Source organism: Amblyomma americanum, chromosome 2 (genome assembly GCF_052857255.1).
Source record: "Amblyomma americanum isolate KBUSLIRL-KWMA chromosome 2, ASM5285725v1, whole genome shotgun sequence".
NCBI classification, from domain to species: Eukaryota; Metazoa; Arthropoda; class Arachnida; order Ixodida; family Ixodidae; genus Amblyomma; species Amblyomma americanum.
Genome location: NC_135498.1, coordinates 2012408 through 2032617, shown reverse-complemented (window position 1 = coordinate 2032617; position 20210 = coordinate 2012408). Strand labels below are relative to the sequence as shown.

Sequence of the window (20210 nt, the reverse complement as noted above, 5' to 3'; positions counted from 1 at the left end):
GTTATGCGTTTGGTTTCGTTGTTCTCTGGCTTTTTTTTTTGCGTATACGTGTGCTGGATACACATGGCGGCTACTATGGACGAAAAGTTTACGTAAAAAAGAAGGCTGATAGTCACCTGCACTGGACAACCTGGTACATAACTTTGCTGATCCTCGTGGAAAGTAAACAACGTCTCCAGTGCGTGTGTGTGCAAATGAGTGTCAGCAGTGCCTCTTGCCGTTCACCGTGTGGCGTATTGCGGTTGTTACCCGACCACTAGACTGTGTTTCAGCCTCTGTGTTCAACTGTGCAACTATCGCGACATTCTACATCGGCCGTATGGACCGTGCCATGGAGTATTCTTGCTGCTAACGCGATCTAATCGCGCGACTCAGCAACTGAGTGAAACTTCGTCAGCGTGTCCTTTTTGTTTGTTTGCTCGGTGTGTGTGTGCGCGCAAATGCGTGCAAGTGACTGGCGGTTTTACAGTTTTCTTTTTATGATTAGTAACTTGGCAACAACGATTTCAATGCTGTTATTGATTGAAATATTGTGTCGCAATTTCATATTTTGTAGCTGTGACTATAGAATAATTGTTTTTTAAACAGAGTAATGTAGGCACCTAATAATAAGTTTATTGACATACGCAGTGCACAAAATACAGTTAGGAGATCCTGCCAAGTGGACAGAAAATTCTGCATACAATAAACAGTTCAGCTGAAATAAACAATTTCTTGTAAAGCAAACAGTTCGAATTGTCAAACTCTTACAGTAGTAAAGGAAAGGCCATATTTCTGATACATCAGAATTATCATGAGTAAATCACAAAAAATGGTAGAGGCTTAACATAGGGCAGAGGACATAGTAGGGCATACGAAAACACGGCTTTCCTTTTCTAAACTTCCTCCTTTTTATTTATTTTTTCTAAGGAATATACAGTGCAATTCACGTGGCCACCTCCTAAAGGGGTCATAGCACCATGAGAGAGACGCATATCTTTCCTTTCTTCAACTTCCTCCTTTTTTCTCCCTAAAGTACATAGTAGAAGTTGTTGCCACATGACAGAGATAACACGAGTAGTGCTTTCACATCAGAATTAGCAGTGAGGAATCGCAGTGCACTACCTAATGCTACTGGCAGCAACGTGCATTCCATTTCTTCTGCTGCCACATTTCTGGAAGCTTTGAATTTTTTCTAGGAGGATAAGCCTTCTTTCTTCTACAAGGATTGACATTCTGGTTTTTAAAAAATGTTGCAAGCAGTGCATCTGATATGCCGTGGCATGTAGGGAAACAACTGCCTAAGTGCAGAGCACTTTGAATGCTACTTTGGAGCTTAGGTGCAGACAGCCTGTTTATTATTAAGCCATCCTCATTCAAGCGTACATAACTTTCAGCAGTCACTATGAGGGGACTGTTAGTGCCGGCTTCTCTTTGTTGTAGCACTTCAGCATTGTTAGCTTGTTGCCCTCGGCTGAGCTGCTTATTATTTCAAGACATGCTTGGCAACTGTTTACTTTTTTGATTTGCGCGACAACCTAACCTGCAAGGTACTCGAGAGATTCATGTTCCAAATTTTCAATGTCAAGCAGGTCAAATGGACGGACAACATACATCTTGTCTTCGTCTGGTTTGTCCTCCTGCATGCCAGTTAAGAAAAAGCAGTCCTCTTCAGCATAGCTGCCGTCCTGACTTGGCTGCAGAAACTGAAACATTGTGGTAGCTCGAAGTGTCCACTTGAATGCAAAAACACGGGGCACAGGGTTTTTGCACCGAAGTGTCGAGAAAAGATTGAGTTGAGTTGAGGTGCTGAATGCTACAGGTGGGGTTAGCCTTGCTTTATCTGCCGGCAATTGCTCCAACGTAGCGTCCCTTCTATATTAACAATGTCCTGAAGCCTCTCGAATCTACACCGCTATGCGCACAGTCTCTTAAAATAGCACACATTCTCTCCCGTAGTCACCATCTATGCACACAATCAATCCACACAGTCCACATCACAGTCCACTCTAGAAGTCACCATCTATGCACATATTCAGTCACAGTAGAACATAGGCCAAAGATTCTCGAGAGCGTCTTGGCTAAACCTGCTTAGAAGCAGGAACTTGACGTTGTACCTCTCAAGAAACAGGGTCTGCAGATGAAACACGGATGACGTTGCTAGGATGACACCGGTCTGCACTGGCTTCCAAACAGGTTTCTTTTCATCATCACTAATAGAATTTTTTTCGAAAAGTGGAATTGTTTCCTCGAAAAACTTAAGAACCTTTCCATACTCAATATCATCAAACTGGCTCAGTGCCAGTTTTGTTGCTCTTGAAGTCATCAGACGGAACCATCGAAACACCATCTCAACAAACCATGCAGTTGTTAAGGTTGACTTATCCACTGATCCTTTCTCTACAAGCAAGCGTAACGCAGCAGCGGTGTCTCTGTTCATCAAGCTGAAAGCTGGCCCCACCTTCATTTTGTCATAATGGCTTGGATCTACTGAAGAAGCCTTAAATGGGCCATGGCATGGTCGTTCTTCATATTGTAGTTTTCTGCTTCAGTAACTAATGCAAGAGCTTATGATTAAATTTCCGAAATTTGGCTGCCCTGGACGTGCTGTATTTTCCAAAAAATACGATCGAAATTGAGACCGGGAGACTCCTCCCGCCGGCAGCGACCGCCATGTTGAAAGCTGTCGTGACGATAGCACATGCACGGAGCAACGTCGTCTGCTCTGGTTGCTGCAATATGCGCAGCGAGGTCTCATTTCCCCGTGTAATTTCGCGGGCGATCGAAGTAGCAGTCGTCCCCCATATATTAATGACTGGTACCGCAAAAGCGATAATAAGAGTAACGCAGTTTTTTTCGGTATAGGTAGGGCCCGCGGTCACACTACAAGCCGGTGCGACGGCGATCGACGGTCGGTGGGCTGATCGCTACGCAAATGCCGTCGCTGACGCACTGGTCTGTCACGCTAGACCGACGACGACGCCAGAACGATCAACGATCGCGTATCGTAGTAACGTTAAAGAGTCAGCTTAGTGGGAACCAGAAGAGAGTGGTAGGGGACTAGTTGGTATGACATTCTATAAACTTAAGAATTTTAAAACTTATTGGGCCTCATGCTAGCCACCGCGACATACGCGATGTGCGTGCACCAGCGAAGATGTGCTTTCATTCGGTGCCTGCGCATAGAACCGATCGGCGAGGCAAGCGACACGGGCAGAAAACGCCGCACGACGGTGCCGCTCGCCGCCGTCGCCTGGGCTTGTGCGGCCGATCGAGCGAAAGCTTCACGCCCGGTGAACTGCGCTTGTGTACCTTATGCGTATCGAAAAAATCGAAACAAGTGGCTACCCAGTGACAAAAATGGCATTAAAGGGATGTCCATGGGATTTTTGAACGGATATGCGAATATCCCTAGTACGTGCTGAGAAACTTCCGCGGAAATCCCTCGCATATCTTTTTGGCCGCAGTTTCTGTATCCCACGGAGGTCCGCAGGAAATCCCTGTGGATTTTCATAGTTCTTGATGAGGACATTAGTCAAATATGAAATGTCCCAGAGGATTTTTACAGGACTTGAAGAGAACATATTGGCTCTTTTTGTGGAGTGGTAGGGGATGTCCATGGGAATTTTTACAGGACTGTACAGGGACATAGTTGTAAATGATCCTTCTAGACAAACAGGTGTTTTTGCAGGCAGCTCGGAGGCATTAAAAGCGCCCAAAGCTGCCCAGGAAGACAAAATAGTGTGGGTGGTTAAAAAGAATTAGAAATAATGTTGCCTTGCCTGCACCACTCGAAGAATAATGGGTTATCCAGAAAGACAGGACAAAGCACTTCTTCAAATATGGAATGTCGGAAGGCTGCTTCAGTCACAAGAAATGCACGATAGTTGCATGCAAAAACTGGCAAACATGAGTACATAATTTTTGCAGCAGTCATAATTCTATTCATAGAAGTTTAGTGTTGATAGCAGACTTCCAGTAAATTTTGAGTTATATACACCTCGCTGAACAGCGATAGCTTCAACATCAAATATAGTTTTATTTTAGAAATTACAAAATTCTCAGTCAATATGACAGACACATATACTGATCAAAAGCTCTGCACATAACTTGTGCACTTTCATTACGAGTGACCAGTCATTTTGTAAACTGCACAAAGATATCTCCACAGAAGCAGATTTCAAGACAGCATAATTATAATAATATTGTGAACAAGACTACCGTCTGAAAACTTACCGAAATAAAATTTTAAGAAAATATGCATAAAGCTAGTTTACTGAGTCATTCAAAAGGGGTACAAAGGTTGTGCACACATCATAAAGGCCCTTTTTTCATTGGCAGTGATCCACACGCCTGTGATGTAAATAAATGCAATAACAGTTCACAAGAGGCGGAAAGGACTAGTTTCACGCATCACAAAGACACTGTTTTCATGTCAACAGCATAAGGCTAGCTGCCACAAGAGAGAGAGAGGGTTTATTGATAAGAAAGGCAGAGAGGTTGGCCTGAAAAATAAATATCTGGCCTGCTACTCTGCTCTGGGGGACGGGAAGAGGAGATAAAAGAAGGTCACGATGGGGGACGATGATGATGGGAGGAGGCAGATGAAAAACTACTTTAAAAAAAAGGCACACTTTCTGACATCACAAACGCGAGACAAGGTCCGTGTCGCTCAAAAAGCGTGAGAGCGCTCGCGTTGCCTTTACAGTTCTAAAAACTATCTGGCCAAGCTATCTGGCGTGCTAGAGACTATAGAACATGTTTTAGTGGCGTGTCCAGCGTATGCACGTGACTCATACTCGCATCTGCTCTGAAGCCTATGGACACATCGCTCCTCTCTGAGGATTTGATTTTTAGCTGCCACAAAAAAGAATTAATATGACTAGGAGTGGTGCGCCCACGGCAAAGAGAGGGCCGAAAGACAGGAACACTTTTTTTTTGGCTAGCAAAAGCAGTCCAAAATCTGTGCATACCTTGTGAGAGAAGTAAATTTCACGGCATTCGTAATATCAAAATGCGGCAGCTATATTGCCGCTTGTAATATGCCAAAATGTAACATTCCTGACGTATTTCAAAAGCCTAGCAGGGAATGTGCAAGAAAAGGACAACATTGAAAATGCAATGCTAAAAACACATCAACTGAATAAAAACTGAATTAAATGTTCTGAATTAAAAACAGTCGATACAACTACGAACACAGCGACAAAGGACGTTCAAAGGAGGCCTTTCAGCCAATGGCATCAACCAGTTCTGATGATGTCGTGATTAATCCCCACACACGAAATCGCAGGTGACTGCAAGTAGCTCGGTGGCGGTAAATGGGAATAATGGGAATGATTTGACATATGGTCGACACCGCTGATTGAAGGGTCTTTATCGAAGGGTATATACCACTGCAATCTTGACTAGCATCATGCATAAAAATAAGAAAGGCTTTACAGAACATTTGCACGAGCTGGTAGGCTTTTAGTATTCAGGTGAGGTACATTTGTTAGTTTGGGGCAGCCATAAAAGTTCAGAAACAAGCCCTAACTTGATCCACTAATAGGACAACAGGCTAAGGTGAGGCACAAGGTGATGAGCACATATTGTGCAGTACAAATTGTGTTATACTGCCAGTGATCATGGTAGTCTGTAAGGAAGCACAAGACTCCGCTGCAACACAAGGAAGCAATAGTGAAAAATAATGCAAAAGAAGCAGTTTGCCACGCTTTAAAAGTAAACAATAAGTACAAAATAATCTGTATACTGTGGGGCCCCCAAGAAAATGTGCAAAGCAGGATTGTTTGCAAAACAGTGTCCAAAACTAATGGCATACAACATGGAAAACACACGGCTAAATTTACAGGTCAGAATCGTTATTGTCCGCTTGTATATCCAGCAGCCTGTGAGATGTTCCCTCCACGATGCTTGCTTCTCCCAGGTCAGTTGGAAGTGCTGCTTCGTCAGTGGTTCTGCAGGTTAATATCAACATTTGCATGAGGCTAGTGCTATAAGTATTTAGCTGTATTTCAACAAAGTAAATTTAAAATACAACCTTCGACTTCACATATTAATTATGCAATCCTGTTTTAAATCAGAGAATTTCTGCATTTTCATTCCAATAACAATCCTGAAAGCGGCATGACACACATTTGACACAAGTCTTCACCTTGAGTATACATGCTTTTGTGAACAATCATTGGCCAATGACATGCCGCGAATGATTGAAATGCTAACGGATATTTTTTTAAAAATTTGCACCAAATTAGACATTCTGTACCTGTACCACTATGCGTCAGGTGAAGAATAGATTGTGTAGTGCATCAACTGTCACCTGTTCCGCTACTGGCATGTGCCGACACTACGCTGTGCCTGAAGACGACGAAGTTGCCCCACTCTCTTGGTGCTCGATACACCTGAGCACCGTGCAAGATCTCACACCGCGTCTCCAAGGACACATAATAAACAGACCCCTACAAGTGCAATGGATGAGCCTTACTAGCTGTAAACTGGACACATAATCATCATCATCAGCCTGACTACACCCACTGCAGGGCAAAGGCCTCTCCATGTCTCTCCAATTAACCCTGTCCTTTGCCAGCTGCGCCCACCCTATGCCTGCGAACTTCTTAATCTCATCCGCTCATCTAACCTTCTGCCGCCTCCTGCTACGCTTGCCTTCTCTTGGACACAGAGTCCTACAAAACATAGTATAACGCCTGACTCTCCATTGTTTGTTAAAACATTAACGGACTGGCAATGAAGAAAAGCAGGCAGTGATACTGGCACGTACAAGTTTTGGTGCCAGCTCACTAGATTTGTATCCATACCTGCCGTTATCTCGGAGTTTAAGTGTCTTGCGCTGCATTTGTTCTTTTGCGTATCGAAACCATGACTTTGTCACTTTGTCTATTTCAGCCACTGTTCCATCAGAAGTAGTTCTGCTTGTTAGGACATCTGAAAAAATAAGGAAGACGTGCTTCAGTTTACTGCTACACGACACCCTTCCTGCATAATGATAGCGAATGGCTTGAGAGCACCTGCTTGTTTGGCTATTACCTAAATTGTAGCTAATTTCCACAGCATCATCCAGTTTGTAGAATCAGGACAGAAAATACATTTTTGAAGTGAGTGCTAGCCTCATTAAAATGATGCGTGGAAAAATAAGGCAGAAAAATCAAGTTTAGACTATATGCATGAATTTCCCGCATTACTGTACAAGATTTATTTACAGACGGAGTGAAACAATCATATGCAAGTCTGCACAGTTATTTTGATGTCTCAGGCGTCAGGGAAAATGAGCTGACAGCTCACAGTGGTTTGCCAAATAGCTGGCTACCTGGTCATGGTGAATAAACAAAGAATGTAATTCTGACCTTTGTACTGTCTTGTGAACCGTCGCTATCATTCGGTTTTCCTTTTATCAGTCATGGCATGCGGGCAGCGGCAAATTATTCCTTCTTTTTGGGCCGCCTAAAGCTATCATGTTTTCTTTGCTATGCATTTGATAACTGTTAAATAAGCTCATCTTTAATAATACATGTCCTGTTAACTCAAGGCACCCGTTGCTCCCAAATGCGACTTGCAGTTTTCTATCAACCTGCAGGGCGCATAAAAGCAGTTATGCTGTACAGTCATTTTGAATTTGCGACACCTTGGGAGTGACAAATTCTTTTACGAATCAACAAATTCATTACATGTATATGGTCATACCTAGCATCACTTCGCAGCATGCTGTCTCCCTGAAGTGGCGCTTGCCTTTTCCTCCCTGCCAACTATAGTGCATAGCCACTTGATCAGAAAGCAGGTCCTTCAGGACCCTACTTGTAGCATCTACGATGCCAGTTCCCCCTAATTTCTTCCATCGTGTCTTCTGCAAAAAAAAAGTTCATTATAGTGAGTAGACGGAGTTAACACAGACAATAAAAAGCCTGCATAAGAAAAACACTACCAAGCACCCACTTACAAATCTATGTGCCAAGCCTTCCTTTAGTAAATTTTCATTACCCAGGTATTTCTACTGTATAAAATCTTGCCACACAAGCAGTTTCATTTCTCTGAGTCAAATATGAAGTGGTTTTGCCTCTTGCGCTTACATGATGGCCAGAGCTTTAGATACTATGCCATGTTAGCTACAGCGTTCCAGAGAAATATATTTCTTAAATAGGAATGGCGCCGAAGCGAACATATTCATGTCATGCAGTCATTCGTTTTTAATTTACAACTACAACAGCTAATACTTAATTTACAAAATTAAGACTGCAAATAACAGAATAAAAAAAACATTAAAAATTGAATCAGGAGTTTATCGCATTAATCAGCAAGAGCTACATTACTGTGCTAAGCAGCAAAGCTTGACTGACGGCACAAGCTGCAACAATGGTGCCGATGTTTTCTGTACTGATGTTTACACCTTGGAGGTAATGGGATTTAGTGCAACAGTGAACTGACGAGTGTGAGCTCTTTTGTGTTTCTGCAATTAACGACTGCACATTTATGTGACAGCATTTGAAAGTTGGCACAAAAGTGCTAATGAAACGCATCGGTGAGACAACCTTGGCAATGCATTCTCTGCACCTTGCCTTTGCTTTGGTAGCTTGCACCACAAGGTCTTGCCTCCAGGCTTGGCGAAATTCCTTTTACCAGCTTCAGTCATCGTTTTCTTCAAATACTACGCAGATGTTTACCAAATGCATAGCAGTTACTATACTTTTTTTAGTACTTGAATCTCATGCAGATGTGCACAGAGCGTCCCAAGAGCAACTTGGCTGCATATATATGATGGCGTTTCCTACCTAACAACAATAACGTTTGCATGATACACAAGGTACAGCCTGCATGCATGGTGTGGTCACCCAGGCAAAGAAATCATCAGCTGTGCATGGTCAAGTAGGAATTGAAAGCCAACAAAGGTAGTGCAAAATACAAGCGCTCTATATGCCCTTCTCATAATCTTTTTGTGCCGCTTCCAGCCACAGACGCAGTGCAGAAAGTAGCACTGAGGACAAAGCCAAGTAGTTTCCCTAAGCAGCTTTTGAAAAAAAATTTTTTAACCAGTTAGATGCTCTCCTCAAACACTCCCTCAATAAGCAGTAGCATGAGGAGTTGTACAGATGTAACCTGGCATGAAGACCTTTTGAAAGCTAACACCACACAATCATAAATGTTCAGCACTGCCTTTTGCACACGGCATGCAGAATCATGTTATGTCACTAGGAAAGTGTAGTTACCAGTTGATTTTTCATGGATGCCGAACCTTTCAGCGAATCATCAAATTCCAAAAATGCGTCTATGTTTTGCGGCACTTTGATGTCATCCACATCATCCTCCAGATTATTCATCCATGATTTGACCCAGGATGCCAGGAAGTTCAATTGTGATGAATGTTCAAGCTGCCGGTACCGGATGCTATGAAGCAGTCTTAGGAGCTCTGGCTGTAGTGCACCTAGATATTGCAACAACACATTAATATTGGAAAGAAAAAGCTTCAAAATAAAACATGAAATTATCCTGATTATGTGTGCCCACTTCTTGCAATGCTTGTCAAGCACTCGTGATGCCGTCTGCGTTGATGTCCATAAATACCACCTTTTGACATACAATATTGTGACACAAATTTTATTTTGAAGGCAGTGCAAAAAGTCCAAAAGTAATATGATAGCATTCAAATCAAATGAGCTTGCAATACTAGCTTTGGTCACATTTTGGTGCTGGTGTGATGTCCTTCCTTCGCATAGATTCTTTAGCAACCTACAAACAGAGGAAAAAAATACCACTCTTCTACGCAGTCACCTCAACATACATGCAAAGATCATTGCAAGCAATATTAATAATGTTTATGGTTTTGCAGAGCAAAAACAAAGATCTGGAATCAAAAGAAAAGCAAGCTTAACAGCCGCAGAGATTAGGAATGTTTTCCCATATGTTAAGAGCAGTGAGCTCGTTAGGAGACAGTTCATGGAATTAGGAGACAGCTCGTGGAATTAGGATACAGTTCGTGGAATTAGGAGACAGCTCGGTGAAAAAAATTCATTTTAAAAAGGGAAAGCTTTCTCTGTCCGAATTGGTATCTCATGCAAGCTGCGATTCACCAGGAAGTGTTTGCAAAAAAAAAAAAAAATGTCAACTGCTGTGGTCGAGTATATTTTAAGCGCTCGAAAAATTGACACATTCTACATATTTTTGCAGTGCAGCAACCGAGCGGCATTTATCTTAATTGTGCTCGGCACAAAGTTTACGATCCTGCACTTTCATATCTGGCGCCACAGTTCCATGCAAACGGACATAGCAAAGAAATTCCAGCACTTGCGCGCGTCAACATAATTGGCCATCTTGGCTTCCGCCCAGCGTTCTCCGCCGCAGGTGAGTTTGCGCGGGAACTCCAGAAGGAAACGCCATGCATAGCGAGTCGCGGTGCCGCGTTGATCTTATGCAGCTAAGCGACGCATGCATACAGTCATGCTCCTTTGGGACGAATACCCCACGCCATACTGGACTAAGACTAAATAACGACTCCATAGCTACCTTATAGCCCCCTCGTGCAAAGGAGGCGTACGAACAAGATGTGAAAAATGACTTACCTTTGGACGTCGTGCTCATGGCCACGCCGGTCGCTCCAACGCGTGCTGCCATCGGTGACAGACCGCACGGCGCGCACAGACAATGCAGACAAAGACAAGCGCGCCAAACGCCAAGCGCGCCAAAACACACGCTGCCCGCGCTGCCGAAAGGAACAGTGCGGTACACGGCAGGACCACAGCGCGTCAAAGGCTTCATATATGCATCATTTATTACTTGTTTCAGCGTAGGCATAAATGATAAAACGCATTTGTTTCTAAATTTATGTCGAAATTTTTTTAAATTTGGTTTTTTTTTATATATTATACACTGCTGACATCTGAGCGCGGCAAACTTGAAAGTTCGAGGAAGAACCAGTAAATAAAATGCGTTGCACACGTGCTGAACATGAGGTCGTGTTTAGGTGCCAGATTGATCGAAAAGCGAAGAAACGACTCGAACATTCCCCTCAAGGCCGCAGTGTTTATTATATATCTGGTGAGGAGAAAATATTCATGCAGGTTATTTGAGAGACATGCATCCCTGTAAAAGTCGCCTGATATGAAAAGTGAACATATATCGAGGTAAAGAAAGCTACTGTGAGAGCAGCTCTTACAAAGCTTTGCACAAAATTACAGTAAGAATGCATATCAAGTAAGCGTCCACATTATAACCCGAACGGGACATCTAGGGGATAACGTATCTGGAGATCTAAAACGAGGACTTCCCACGGACACCCTGCGGAAGTACGCGAATGATTTGCAATATGCGGATATGATTCGGATATCCCTGGGACCTGGTGTTGTCACTGGGCACATATCATATCTTCACACGTTGTTACTAATCAGTGAGGAACTTTTGCCATATTCTTGAATTTCGGTTCACGGTGGACCGCCGGCCCCTTTCGTGACGAGGCCTAGCGAGTACGCAGGATCCGTGTGTGCGATTACGGCGATTGCGGAGAGCGATTATGGAAACAATTAATAACTACGCAAAAAGGACGGGTCAAGAGAGGAGAATCACGCGCAAGTTTTAGCGCCTGCAAATAGCTGTCGAGCGTAGTTTTTGCTACAGTGCCCTCAAAGCGACGACTGCCTACATCGCAGGACGCGAGTACAATAAGGGGGAAGTGCCGATATATGTGACCCGGTCTGCATAGCATGTGCAGAAGGCAGCCGGCAGCAGCCGTCGGCGTCGACTGCGGACAACGAATCTGGTTGTTTTCATTTGTTCAAGTAATGTCCGAACCTATTTTTAGCTAAATCTAAAAATCTAAAATTAAATTTTGGTGACATGAGAGAAAGCAGATACAATTAGCGGAAAGCACCGGTATCCTACCCGAAGCGTTTCCCGAACAGGCGATATAGCATCATCGGCGCTTATTGCAGTGTTATCATGGTGTTTAAATGAGTAAAAGTGCAATTTGTGAGCAAGAGTGCGTAATATTTAAGATAAGGATAACCCACCTGGCGTTTTATGCCGCTCAAACGAGCAGTACGTACTGTTTGCGCAATGCCATGTAAACAACCTCAGCGCTGGGCTGCAGTTGTCGTAATCGTCGCACTCCTGCGGCACAATGCGCACGCATAGCAAAATGCTGTACTATTATTTCGAAGCACTCATTTAGACGGCGGCGACTATTCATCGGTGCGAACAGTGAAAGCATTCGAGTCACGTAGGGTTTTGCAAGCGGCTTGGTTCCTGTACAAAGGTTCTATGAGTCGAAGGAAATGTATGTTCGAATTACAAACGCGTACATCCAGCGCGGAAGTCGTCGCACTCGGCACTTTTCTCTGCTCCTTTCGTGTCTCAAGGTTACTGTAGTGCACCTTTTGATAATTTGAGTTTAATTATCGGGCGATGAATAGCGGACAAGAACTTGGTAGCTACAAAACGCCGCGGCTTTCACGGCGCACATCGGCGAAGGCATGCACGGCACGAGCCGCTTTTCACACACGGGAGCACTTGACTGCTCAAAAGAGACCACACTCATAACATACGAACAGCATGCTTCTAAGCGTAAATAATATAGCAGGGGTCCATCTATTCCTGTTTACTCAACAATCGGAAAGTGGGCGCCACGAGCAAGTCCGCTTTCCCGAGGATCACTCAGCTCGCGTACTAAGTTGAAGGCTTCCCAAAAGAGGACTTTTCGAGAGACCGCTGTCTACGGTGTGCATGCAAGCACCTCTGCAGCTCGCAGCAGACGACGCGTGGCGTGTATGCGCTCGTTACGTCAGCGATCGGAGGTTGCCAGACCAGCAAGCTGTTCTCAAAAGGAACGCAAAAAAAATCGTTTTAAAAATATTTAGCGCACAAAATCAACTGAAAATTGGGGGAATTGTAATTTAACCTGTTCGGAATTAAAGGCGATAAGCAGGGTGTGCGCGAAAATAGGCTGTCATGGCCCCTTTAAGGTGAGGCGCTAGCTTTAGCTCTGCATTGGCGTCAATTTCAATCAGTGTCTTGATAGGCTGGATTTAAACTACGTTTGCTGGCAAATTGTTTTTTTTTTTACTAATTCTCCAGGCAGATATATCTTCTGGCCTTTTATTAAGTGGCTCCTCAGGTTCTTAAGGAGATGAGGAGCGTCAGCCATGAAGAAAAGCTGCCTAGATACATCACATGGGTGGAGACACGAGGTTCTAGGCTTGCTTTGTTTGCCTACGACTATACCGAATAGTATCCAAATAGCTTGGTTTCCTCCCCTCATGTCTGTGACTATAACATCTACTTTTAGAGAAACTGCCTCACATGCTTTTATGATGTCAATGATTATGTCCTCAACTGTTTTGGCATGGAATGAATTCCCAGTAAAGTGGTAAGCAACTGTTTGCTTCCAGCGGGTTGTGATGTCCCCGATCATAAACACCAGCCCATGACTGGCCAGGCATTCAAGTGGCAGTGTTCCATCTGCAAGTGGGATAGTGGGGGCTCCAAGCACTCTACCTAAAGATGGGCTGTACACCAAGCCGGGTGTGAGCTGCATTTCGTCCAGCATTAAAGTGGCATGCCGCTCTTCAGTTGGCATGAGGCTGACCTGTGAGAAGGAAAGGATTAGTCAGCGTGAACAGAGCTACTCTAATTGTGACATAGGTGAGCGGTCATGATCATGTGACTAATTAACTTACCTTAAGTGCAAGTGACTCCATGATCTCCTGCAGCAAACCTGGTGCAAACTTGTACCCTTCCAGGTGACGATTTAGAGTGCGTTCTTTTGGCAGAGGTTGGCCAAGCTCCCTGACCGCTTCATAGCCACGTGCTCCACAGGAAAGTCTCACTTTCAGTGCCTTTATAATGGACTTCTTGGTCCATCGTGTTCCCTTCGATATCATTGTGTTCATTTTTAGACATTTAACCTGGTCCTCATACAAATAATTAGTCAGGCCGGCAACGAGGAGCTTATTTGCTTTTGGTGCCTTCAACCGCTGCTTTTGAGTAAGTCGAAGCCTTCGTCGTGTCGCCTGGAGTTTAGCTTCAAGCTGCGCTATCCTCTTTTGCAGGGCTTCTTGTATCAGTTGGGCTGTTAGAGCGAACCAAAATTTGATGCAGAGCATCAGTAAACAGCGTTCGAAATAATACGTTGCTGACAGTGAATGAACTTATATGAAAGAAAAGAGAATCCATGTTGAATAAAGCGTGCTGGACAGGTTGCAGTATTCATGGATGTTATTTTCGGACTGTGCTCTTCACATAGTTTATTTGCCCTCACTTCGCACTAATGTCTGACAATCAGGGTTGTTAAAATGTATTGATGATTACACCAGAAAGGAAATATTTTGACTGCAGGATAACTTGCCAGAGAAAAAAAAAAGCTTGTGTCACCTTGTGTACTTCAGTATGCAGAAAGCAGTGGATGACGGAACATTGCAAAAATCAAAGAAGAATTTCTAACTCACCAGCTTCCGTACTTTCTTGTGGGAAAGCGACACCCATCTCTGTGGCTGATTTCACGTCAGAAGTACCTGCGAGCAGAACACGACAATGTGGCAACCCGCATTGCAGAGGTGCATTAGTATTTCATATAGAGAAAATGCATACATGATGTCAAATGCTTTGGCCCACACTCAACTGCAGCCTCTGTGCTTGGATGGTCTGTGGATGCAGGTGCATGAAACATGCGAGAGTTTGCAGCATACACTGGACGAGGAAAAAATTGATAAGTACAGAGTATATAACTTGCCTATCTCTGTGCTGTCTGTACCACATGTTTCATCTGCATGTGAACACGAGAAGAGCATGAAGACAAAAATGCTAACAGGAAAAATTGTTACAGCACATTTAAGAAATGTTACCAATTTCAGTGTCCACAGGCCGAGATCTGATGCCCACCTGTATGTTTGGCTCGACTATAGGGGTGTCTGCGCAGGATACATGAAAACCATGAAACATGACAACTGAATTATAAGTTCGTATAGTGAGTTTGGCTTGAAGGCTAAAAGTTCTGTTCAAACATTTGACCCAATGAACACCATGTACTACATACCAGCACTATCCACTCTTATTCTTCTGGGGGATGGCTTTCGCGGCTTGGCAGCTGGTTGGTGCAAAAAGATGCTTGGCGTCGCAACCGGCTTTAGCTTTTTTTGGCCGGTATTCTTTGAAATAATCGGCTCGAACTGATCTTCCGTGAAGTGGTCCTGTAGCAGGAGTGAAAAAGACTTCTGAGTTTGCTAGCAGTAGTATCCCTCTCGGGTTTGGGCCAGATATGTATTTCACACGCATTCACAGCGCACATGTGCTAAAATGCAAGCCTCTCGGGCTGTGCTCGAGATATCGTCGCCTTCCTCAACTTTGACGCGTGATCGAATCAGTCCGCAGACGAGAGCACACTGTCATCATCTCGTGCGAGGCAAAATTAAAACCCGGCCCTTCACAATGCTAGCGCATTTAATTCGCATTGGATTACTCATAGCAATTGAGCGTCGTTTTTTTTTAAATTTTTTAACGCGCATGTTTAACAATGCGCGCGGAAACACAGCTGTCAAAAAACTCCAAAAGTGGAAATGAATGCTGAAATTTATTAGTATTATCTCAAGAAACGGAATTCGCATATTTATTAGCGACTTTTTCGCGCTCCCGTAACGCCTTACTTGCACACTATATAGGACTGCGTGAGCTACGTTAGAATGCAGTGATATTCACGGCGGACTTTGGCCCTCAACACGTGCGCGCGCGAAATACTGTCGCAGCTCGGCACGCGCACGTGTAACCTTTCTCTCGAACCTTTGTGTCACGAACATTGCTAACCTCGCATAGTCGGCCAGTTGCCGAAGGTTCAAAGTCTTTCCGGCCGATTCTGTGCAGTCACACTTTTCTTCTAGCCAAGTTTTGCTTCCCGCGTGGGATGCAAAATAATTTCTTGCCGTCTTCTGTCCGGACTCGGCACCCAACCGCACAGCAGCAAGGTATTATGGCTTTTCCAGACCTAATAAGCACAGCAATGTGCGTATACTCATATCTCGATCTTTCAGCGAAAAAAAAAAACGAATTCGTTGGAGAGAGAAGATTGCGTGCCGTTGGCAGAACAGGCGATGCCGCTGCAGCCCTCGGCTACTGTACGCGAGCTCTCCGCCCGCCCGCGCGGGAACTTTCATGGCGGCGGAGTGGTGGAGCAAGGTCAGGTGCTACAAATGAGCCTATCACTGACGTTAGCGGCGGGATAAAAGTCTTTCCTTACTTTTAAATTATTGAGGGACTTTACCATCCACCTGCGGTCAGCGCCACCGCGCGGCGAGTTCCGAGTCCTTGTCAGGAAAGCAGCCCTGCCGCCGCGCGTTAGTCGGATGGGAAGGCGTCTATCAGTGGTGTTCCGCTGCCTTCAGGTCTTGAATCATAGGCCATAAATTATGCCCAAGATTTCTTTGGGGGATGAAACATCGCCAGAGGCACGAAGCTTTTCAAATGAACCATATTCGAGACGTAAGAGGCTATACCAAGCGAGTTATGTGTCAGACCGCTGACCGCATAAAAAAAAAAAAAATCTTAAAGCCTGTGTTTTGACGCTCATGAGTTGTATTGTGCTTTTTTTCCGCAGCCACTCTCTGCGGAATGGTGCGAAAAACAGCTGTAATCCAGGTGTCGCGCATGCACATGTCGAATCTCTTGCCATCCTCGAGCGCTGCGGCATGCTTTCCAAAACCGGGCGTCCAAAAGCCTGCAGAGTGTCCAAGATATATGCTCCAAGCCACAAGCATGCTCTGCAGCGAACGTTTTCCAAGCCGGCACAAGCTGAATGTTTTAAGAAGTGTATAGCTGGATTGTGTATACCTCACTTGTTGCGCCGCGTATGCATAGCCTTCACTCCGCTACGAGAACTTTTATGATGGAGCACAGACCAGTTTATTCGACGTTCTCAAAAGATAATCCTGACATTTCGTAAGGAAACCGTCGTATTTTCCACACAGAGGAAAGTTTGCCTCCGTCCTCGGGTTACACCACTGTTGTCATGGTTTCCACTCCTTCGGGGCTCTAAATCAGGGCGTGCTCTAGTGATCATTCCCAAAGTTGTCCACGTTTCCTCTGCAGCGAAAATTCCTTCGCCATGGCCCCACATATGGCCCCACACCCTAGACAGCCACCCACCGAACACGTCGAAATTTGGAAATGGAACTGCATGGGGTGCCGACGAAAGTTAGGTCTCCTCAAGCAATTCATTGCTAAAGCTCCTATCAGACCCGATTTGATATGCCTGCAAGAGGTCAAGGCCGACAGAGCCACCTCCGTGCAGGGATATTACACGGTCGTTCATCCCCTCATGCGGACGGTTGCAACACTGGTTGCAAAAGATGTGACCGTTGTCCAGCACACGTTATCTGTGCCGGATGTAGAGCACTTAGCGGTCGAAGTAATGCCTAATAAGCGTGGCCGAAAAAGCACATTCGTCGTAAGTATGTACAAACCACCGACCCAGCGAGAGCTGACTTCACAGATTTCTTAACGGCGGCGATGCAAAAGGCGCAAAACAACGAACTTGTCGTAGTCGGCGATTTTAACGCCCCGCACAGAGACTGGGGATATCGCATCAACTCGGCAAGAGGAGCCTCAGTGGCTAGGACGGTAACAACTCTCGACCTCGAACTCCTCACCGATCCGGCCTATCCGACGAGGGAGGGAAACAGCGTCACGAGAGACACTTGTGCGGACCTGACCCTCGTCAAAAATGTCACCCATGTCACGTGGACCAATTTCGGAGAAACTCTAGGAAGGGATCACTGCATCCTCAGCACCTCGCTCACATCGACGAAAATTCGCAGAAACCTTGGCCCGGTACGGATAACCGACTGGACTAAATTCAGGCAGTCAGAAATTTCAGAGGGCGCTATCGAGTCGCTCTCAGATTGGTGCGACGCCATAAGACAGGCGCATGCTTCCGCCACCGAGATAGTACAGCGTACACCGGAATCGAAATCGATCGGCACCTGCTCAAGCTATGACAGCAAAGAATCAAACTAGTGCGACGTTGGAAGCGTCAACGCCTTAATCATTCCCTAAAGAAACGCATCGCAACACTCACAGAGGAGGCCCAAACATATGCCCTGAAGCTTTCTCAAATGAATTGTCAACAGTTGTGCGAGTCGCCGAGAGGCACGCTGGGAACATCGCGTACTTGGACTATCCTGCGGAACCTAATCGATCCCACGGAGTCCAAGACTGAATCAACTCGTACGATAAAGCGCATCGCTCATCTGTTCCCAGGAGACGATGCAGCGCTGCTCCGACCCTGGAAAACAGATACGTCGGCACAACGCCGACACCGCCGAGCACAGCCGAGTACCGAGGAAATCCCAATTCGGCCCTGGACGCTCCCATCGCTACGGCGGAAGTCTACGCTGCGGCCCGTTCGTGCGTCCGGAATATGGCGGCGGGCGCGGACCGCATCAACAACGCAATGATCCGGAACCTCAGCAACGCTCAAATTCGAGGCCTGACCGAATATATCAATGATTCGCTATGGGAGAAGAACGTCATCTCGGATGAATGGAAACATTCGGAGGTGATCGCGATCCCCAAACCCGGGAAACAACCTGCAATTGAAGCCCTTCGACCCATCTCGCTTACATCGTGCCTCGGCAAGTTTTACGAACGAGTAGTGCAAACAAGACTGCAAAATTACCTAGAAGAAAACAACCTTTACCACCCATCGATGCTGGGATTCCGGGCGGGTCTCTCTACGCAAGACGCCTTCCTCCTTCGGCATAACGAGGTCCTTGTCGGCATCCCGAGAGAATGCGAGCACGCCATCATGGCTCTTGATCTCAAGGGAGCTTTCTACAACGTCTCGCATGACGCCATCCTGAACGAACTGAATAACCTCCACTGTGGTGAACGGGCATTCCAATACGTGAAGAATTTCCTCTCGAACCGCACGGCCACGATTGGCATAGGCTAAACACGCTCCGACGTCAAGAGCATGCCCAACAAGGGCACGCCGCAGGGATCCATCATCTCCCCGCTCCTATTTAACATCGCCATGATTGGAGTGGCAAAGGCCCTGCAAGAAGTCCCCGACATCGGATTCACTCTGTATACGGACGATATCACCATCTGGACCACCAAAGGCTCTTTGGAAGCCAAGGAACAAGCGCTACAAGTGGCGGCGACATGCGTCGAAAGAGAAGCGATATGCCGCGGCCTGCGATGTGCCCCTGAGAAATCAGAAATAATCAGAGTCAAGGGGTTTGCTTACAAATCCCAAGACACCCCGATCAACGTCCTACTTCACGGCACCCAGCTCAAGGAAACCCCTTCTAGACCGCATACTCGGTCTCTGGATACAAAGCGACCGCAGAGCCACACACACCTTCAAGCTCCTGTCACACGCCACCCAGCAAATCGCCCGATTGATACGCCGGGTGGCCAGGAACAGAAAGGGCATTCGAGAAGACGACACAATAAGACTTGTGCAGGCGCTTGTCCTCAGCCGCATCTCTTACGGTCTTCCGTATCACACTCTTCTCAGACAAGACTTCAAGAAGGCGGACGCATTGATCCGCACGGCATACAAACACGCCCCCGGACTTCCCCTGTATACGACAAACGCCAAACTCGAAGCACTAAGACTTCACAACACCTTCGACGAAATCAGAGACTCTCTCCTCCTCGCGCAGCGAGAGCGACTCCTTCGCACGGAAACCGGCCGGCAGATACTGAGTAGAATCGGCTTCCCGGCCGATCTCCAAGTCATCGAGTCGACGGAAAATCTTTCACCTAAATACCGCAATAGGGTTCATGTCAACAACACACCCGAAATCCCCACTGCACACAGTGCTCGGCTTCAATACTTTAGGATGCTTCGCCAGCACTACCCCCCACCGCATAAAAGTCTAAATGCTCAGGAGGCGCGCGATTGGAAACAACTCCAGACCAACACCTTTCCTAATCCATATAAGTACCACATTATTTTCCCAGGCCGTTACAAAGGCTCGTGCCCATGGTGCAAAGCACGTCCCACAGCATGCCACATTACAAGTGGATGCGTCGGACCAAAACCACTACAACTAAAATTCCCTAGAACGAAGGAGCAGCGGGAGGCCACTCTGCTCAGCTCGGACCTTGCCATTCAGCGAAAGGTGATCAAGCAAGCCCGGGAGGCAGCGACAGCCACTGGGGTCCTGAAATGAGGACACCACCCTTTCTGCAACCTTTCATTTTATGATTTTCTTTTATTTTTTGTCAATAAATGTTTTAAC

At 45.7% G+C, this 20210-nt stretch overlaps 2 protein-coding genes across 3 annotated transcripts in view; one reads left to right on the top strand and one right to left on the bottom strand.

Annotated features, from left to right (window-relative positions):
* LOC144120427 (dorsal-ventral patterning protein Sog-like) overlaps positions 1–20210 on the top strand; it is a 287843-nt gene that overhangs the window by 64187 nt on the left and 203446 nt on the right. The gene's annotated exons all lie outside the window — the stretch shown is intronic.
* Positions 614–14475, bottom strand: LOC144120428 (uncharacterized). The gene is made up of 6 exons (XM_077652798.1): positions 14418–14475; positions 13650–14041; positions 9192–13558; positions 7675–7834; positions 6792–6918; positions 614–5933 (listed from the first exon to the last, which is right to left on the bottom strand). The coding sequence occupies exons 3-6, from the start codon at positions 9300–9302 to the stop codon at positions 5822–5824; spliced, it is 510 nt and encodes a 169-aa protein (XP_077508924.1). The 5' UTR covers positions 9303–13558; positions 13650–14041; positions 14418–14475; the 3' UTR covers positions 614–5821.

Excerpts from the sequence above, each read along its gene's own strand:
- LOC144120428 (XM_077652798.1), bottom strand. The coding sequence starts at position 9,302 with ATGAATAATCTGGAGGATGATGTGGATGACATCAAAGTGCCGCAAAAC. Across the intron at positions 7,835-9,191 it reads CATCCATGAAAAATCAACTG|AAGACACGATGGAAGAAATT; the intron begins GTAACTACACTT and ends TTTTTTTTGCAG. Across the intron at positions 6,919-7,674 it reads ATGCTGCGAAGTGATGCTAG|ATGTCCTAACAAGCAGAACT; the intron begins GTATGACCATAT and ends TTATTTTTTCAG.